The sequence below is a fragment of the Papilio xuthus genome, unplaced genomic scaffold (assembly GCF_000836235.2).
Source record: "Papilio xuthus unplaced genomic scaffold, Pxut_1.1 DF829129.1, whole genome shotgun sequence".
In the NCBI taxonomy this organism is placed as follows: Eukaryota; Metazoa; Arthropoda; class Insecta; order Lepidoptera; family Papilionidae; genus Papilio; species Papilio xuthus.
Window position 1 is genome coordinate 44,432 of NW_013529520.1, and position 6,000 is coordinate 50,431.

The 6,000-nt window shown below is 41.5% G+C and overlaps 1 protein-coding gene across 1 annotated transcript in view; it reads left to right on the top strand.

The window, feature by feature from the left end:
* Positions 1-5,655, top strand: part of LOC106119676 (uncharacterized) — a 28,399-nt gene extending 22,744 nt beyond the window's left edge. Inside the window, exon 4 of the mRNA XM_013314778.1 lies at positions 5,539-5,655. Coding sequence (XP_013170232.1) covers positions 5,539-5,655 — 117 coding nt within the window. The remainder of the gene's footprint in view (positions 1-5,538) is intronic.
* The last annotated feature ends 345 nt before the right edge of the window (positions 5,656-6,000 follow it).

Sequence of the window (6,000 nt, forward strand, 5' to 3'; positions counted from 1 at the left end):
CGGTTCAAGTGACTGTTTGTACCAATTTTGTATTTTAAAATAATTTCTGTCAAAATATCTCAATAGTCTTTAACTTATAATAGAAATTTTAATTGAACACATGATGATTATTAAATTTGATTGCATACAAATGACTAATAACAAATGTGACATGACATAAGCAATGTAAAAGTGTCGTCAATAAATTGTGTGTGATGTATAACGACGTCACTTTCGAGATACCACCGATATGTCATCAGCCAGCAGCCTCTCGCACTCGCACCGATGAACCTGCAAGAGAACCGCCAAATGACAATAATGTTCCCGCCGGCCGCGCCAACTCTATAGTTTGCACAATAAGTGCCACTTCCGCCTATCGGGATGCTTGTGTACTGCCGCCATTTTAGTGCTCACGAGGCACTTACTATGTATGTAAGTTTGTGATGTAGACGTAACACCATGACGCGGCCCTGTGCTCCCGTCACCCTACACATTTAACCTGGTCTGAGAGTGCTGCTTTTATAAGATGTGAAATGTCACTATAACACAAGAACATTTTTAAACAATTTTCTGTAATAAAACAGACAACATGACCATATGTCTGTACTTTACTAATTAGAAGGCCACAAAAAAGTACGTCCGTCCTACGCAATCAGTATCTATTGTGATGGCAGCCTTTGTCTTGTAAATAACACAAGCAATAAAAAGCAAAAAAAAAGTCAGTGCAAAAGCAAGCGGTCACTATTCTGTTGTGTTCCCATAGAGCGTGTCCGAGCGGCGCGTAATGACGGCGACAAAGGCCGGCCAGCGCCGCCGCCGCCGGATGTCTCCGCCGACCATGTCCTGACGTCGAGGATAAACACTTATTTGATATAATTTAAATAAATTTAGATAATAATAGTACGATCCACTGTCCCGATGAGATTAAACGATATCACTGTAAACAAATGCGATAATCACGCGCTAAAAGTAGAGTGGTCTATCTATATGCAATCTACTGAACTCATCGAGTGCTATAGAGTGTTTGTGTAAATACTCGTCCTTATATTGTTCTGCGAGTATTCAGTATAGCGAGCTCCGTGGATACGGATACGCTTTTCGTTCATTCAAAATACTATTATCTTCTTTAGGAATAAGCTTAAAAGTACTAATGTTATTTAGTTTACATTTTTCGCCTCCTTTTAAAATTCGTGCTGCAACTGAACGTATCGTAATCAAAGAAGGCAGTTTATTAGAGGTGGTTACCGAGCTCCCTCTTTTGCATTTGTTTTTTTCGTTAGTTGCGAGAGGCGAGTGTGAAGCACATAACTACTTGAAGTTGTTCCCCTTCGAGTCATTACTTGACTCTCAGTGAAGGTTGTTACGTATTGATATTGTTTGCTTCTCATTCTATCCAAGCGGTAGCTTGGATAGATTCTTAGAGTATTTGTATTCACCGGATCCTTACAACTTACTGGGAAACAACTTGTCTGTACCATTTAATTACTGAGGTTAAAACGAGCGTTAATGGTGCAGTTGTTAAGGGCTCGATCGGATTGGAACGACCAGGTTCGATCCCCGCCATGTACCTGTGAGATTTTCGATTTTAGAATTTTATATACCTACATTTATCCAAAGTTCTTGCGGCGAAAATATCTTGTGGTTAAATATGGCCTAGTTTTTGGAGTGTTTAAGTTTCAATTCTTAACCACTTAGAAGCAAGAGGTTTTGTACGAGTAGGTGACGGCAGGCAAAAGTAGACGATGGTAGCTCGAGCGAAGGTTGCCATCTGCTGCCATCGCAGGAATCATAAAGTTGTATCGCGACTTACCGCTAAGAGAAACACTAATAGACTCGCACTCCCCTAGTTTGGCTTCGGGCACGAGCGATTGGCGTTTTTGATATTTAGATATTTTAAGTTAATTTTGCGTAGATTAAATAAATATGATATTTAGCACATTCCTGTCAGCGGCCGACATCACGCCAATATTTACTCTACAAACATTAAAACCGTTGAAATCTATTTACCCATAACACTGACATGTCGATCAAAGATAATTAGCAAAATCTAAGTAACGATACGGAGGAAATTATTTCAAAATTGTACAAGAATCAGATATAAACTAAGCACTAAGTCTCTCGGCGCGATAGTAGATTATTTAGAAAATCATTAGAATGGAAACTTTATAGCTCTTTGTTTTAACTCTGAAAGTATAATTCTTTCCACTGATTAGTAACTTGTAATATTAATTTGTTATAACGATTTTTTAACAAATTAATATTTTTTCGGCCCGCTGGTACTCATCGCATGTTTCACATTAATGGTGCTCTTGAAATGATGGTTTCATTTCAATGTATGAGGTCGCCAGCACGGTGCGGCGGCGGCGGTGTGCTGCCGCGTTTACACCCCGGTAAAGAGTCGCTCTCAGTCGTGACAACACTCCCGGGCCTTATTAACTGCAGAAAGTTTGCGCGGCGCGGCCACCGCGGACCCGCAAAATATTAACAACCTAAACAACTCAAATATTAACCGACGTTGCTCAGCTCTACCTAACATTGTTTTAAATTTTAAAACGATAGCACCGAGATACATTTATGTTATGTTTTCAGACACTGCTTTTAATAAAGGTAAAAGCCTTTTGAGAGTTTTTTTTTGTTGAGGTTAATGATGTTGCTAACTTAATACATTTTAACTTTATCTCAGGTTTGTAACGCTGACAGTTTTCATTTATAATTTTGTCCAGGTAAGAGAAATTCATGTCACTTTATGCCATCTCCACGATATTATACAATGGAGCGGTACATTAGTTGTGTACTTAGATGTTTATACATATTAAAAGACAAAAAATTAAAGTACGACTCATTGCAATGATAAGGAATCGAATGACGAATCATTGCCGGCGCACTCGGTCAACTCCAGTGTACATACACAATATATTATATTTACATATATTGTATACACTGGATGGAGTTGAGCGCCGGCTAACACTTACATGTTTGCACTTCCGCTGCCGATGTTTATCTGTATTGCGTTACGAGTTTCAATAAATTGCATATAGATGGACCCACTTGCGTTTATTCTACGATTATCTTATGTTGAGACGTGAAGTATATCGTTTAATTTCACACTATTTACACGTATAGTGTTTGAGGGAAATCATAATCGGTTAATTTTTTCTTCGAACTAAAACGGAAAATTACAAAATCCACGACCCAAATGATTTCATTTTAATGTAAAAGAATTTCAGAAATCTTGTTGTTTACAACTCGATGACCACATGTCACACATTGTATATCAACATCCCCCTGCAAGTGTCCGCGTTCCGCTGCGTTCCCGCGAGGGCCTGACCGCGCCCCCGAGCTCGTCCCGGCCCTTCATATAATAAATGTGTAAACCATCTCGCGTCCCATTGAATTGATTGCTTCAGCACGTGACGGTGCTTTAATAATAACACTTATTTAAATATTTAAAGTCAATTCTACATTTCACAAGACGTGGGATTATAAAAAAATAGCCGAAATAACGACACGGGTAGGTAAATCTTCAAGAAATGAAAGTACCTTGCCTTTTGTATCAAGACAGCGTTTGCGCTCATCAGTGTAAAACTAAATTCATCAGTATTCAAATTAATGTAATTTTTATAATTAATTTCATGTACAATAAATTACGGAATATGATATTCCGTAAATCGTTTGGCGACAAATTTAGCAATAAATCACCGCTTGTTATTATACTTAGCGTTGGGAGCTTCATTAAAGTTTTATAACTTCGCGGAAAATCCTTACTTAAGCCGCGGCACGAGGCACGTTACGTTTTTCAATAACTTTCCCTCAACAGTCCCGCGACAGTCCAGCGCCCGTCCCGACACAGTCCAGCGACAGTCCAGCGCCCGTCTCGCGACGTTGCTCTAAGCCGATGTCAACTGTTCTGTAGCACAAACGGACGTGAACAAATTGTCTAGATGAATATATTATATTTTAGAGCAAATGTAATTCGAAGCAATCATTTTCATAGTATTATTTGTATGTATAGTTTTGCAATACACGTACATATAATCATAAACAGCAGCAAACTAATATAAGATAGTACAGTCTGCAGTTATCGAGTTATCGAAATTAAAAACAGCTTGTCATTGGCAGTTGGATGGCTTTTGATTATAGACAACATTTATGTCATTCACAGAAAATCCCCTATGATTTTTCTTGTAAATGAAGAATGGATTAAAATATATTATTTCATTTAACATAAAGATATCAACAGTGTAGTTACATACATAATATTTATAATTTGTTTCATCGGGGCCCTGGACCGTCGTGCAGAGAATGTGGGGATTCCTCGCGGCCTCACAGGCCGAGCGGAGCTCTGCCTCCACAGACATTATGGACATAAAGTGTCGTAGCAGTGACACACAGCGATTCGCAATCTCAGAGCTAAAGAGATGAAACAAACGACGACACAGTGCCGGGACCGCCGCCGCCTCTCTTAATTAAAGTGTGTAATGAGAGGTCATCTCGCCCCGCCGGCCCGCCGCCCCGCCGCCTCGCAGTCCCTTGACTACTACCGCTACTTCACTTGATTACATAAGACCTTGGCATTGTAGTTGATCTGCAGCAGATAACAGATTCATACATTTTGTTATCTTATTTAATTCCATTACTTGTTCAATATTAACACAAATCGGTCGGGAGAAAAAAAAATATATTTTAAAAGTTTGAAAACAACACGTGCGAATGGCATTTCAAATACAAGACGTTCCTAGAAAATTAATCGAACATAAATAAAATGTTTATCGGAAATGTTGAGTCGTTTGGAAAACTGTCGATCAAGATGTCCCCGACTGATAGCGAAGCGCGTCATACGTAGGATTGAGCTCGGCTTCCTATCGAATGGAAAAAATATAAAGAGAGTGAACGTAAAAGCTCCAGCGGCCAATGTGGAGATAAGCCGAGCTGACAAAGACATAAAAACAAAAGTGAACCCTCTCGATGCGAGAAAATAAGGAAAAATCGCAGACTCATTAGAGGAGTGCGGCGTCCGAGCCGAGCTCGTACTGCACCCCCGCCCCCTGCGGCCCACGCCCCGCGCCCCGCACCCCGCGCCCTTCAACGCCCCGGGCTGTGCGATGATTAAATTCGCCGCGAGCGGACTCTGCGACTCCGACAATGGTCCTCAATGTAAACGCGCCGCTCCGCAGCGGCCGCCGACGAGCTTTTAATACACCAGCTCCCTTTGTCTCGGCTCTAATTTATTGCTACCTGTTGGGACGATCTCCGCCCGCTGCGCCGGTGTCGCCCTCGCTCGCCCGTTTAGCTCCCGATTGAAAAACTTTAATATCAGCACGGGCCCGGTCCGGCTTAGAGCCGACTGCGCCGTGCTGCGCTGTCTAATGAAAATGAAAAAAATAATTCTGAATGATGTTCGACTTTGATGAGCTTTTTTTACTATTTACTTTTCAGGCTGATAAGATACTAATGACCTTTGAGATCAATGGTAGACTAGAAATAAATGTTTGTCGTCGGAGAACCAGGCTTGTGACATGAATCGTAGTCGGTGTCACTGAGGTGTGTGTGTGTGTGCAGGCGGCGCGGGCGGCGCGGGCGGCGGGCGGGCGCGCGCAGCTCGTGCTGCTGGAGGTGGCGCCGTGCGGGCTCACCGTGCGCGACGCCCGCGACCAGGTCACCGCTGACTCTACGTAACGCTACAACACTCTCATAAACACACTACTTACCCACACCACCAATCAGAAAAATTGTTGCTTTATATAGAGTTTATTGAAGGAAAACATCGTGATGCAACCTGCACATATCTGAGAAGAAATTCAAAGATATGTGTGAAGTCGACCAACCCGCACTTGGCCAGCGTGGTTGACTATGGCCTAATCACCCTTAATTTAGGGTAGGCTCCGAGCCCCTCGGTGGGGACTTATAGTGAGCTGATGATGATGATGATGATTGATAGAGTTTATATGACATCTTTACTTTAATATAAAATGATTCACTCTCGTTAAATTCTTCAGTGGGCGATATCGGTGCTTAAGTAAT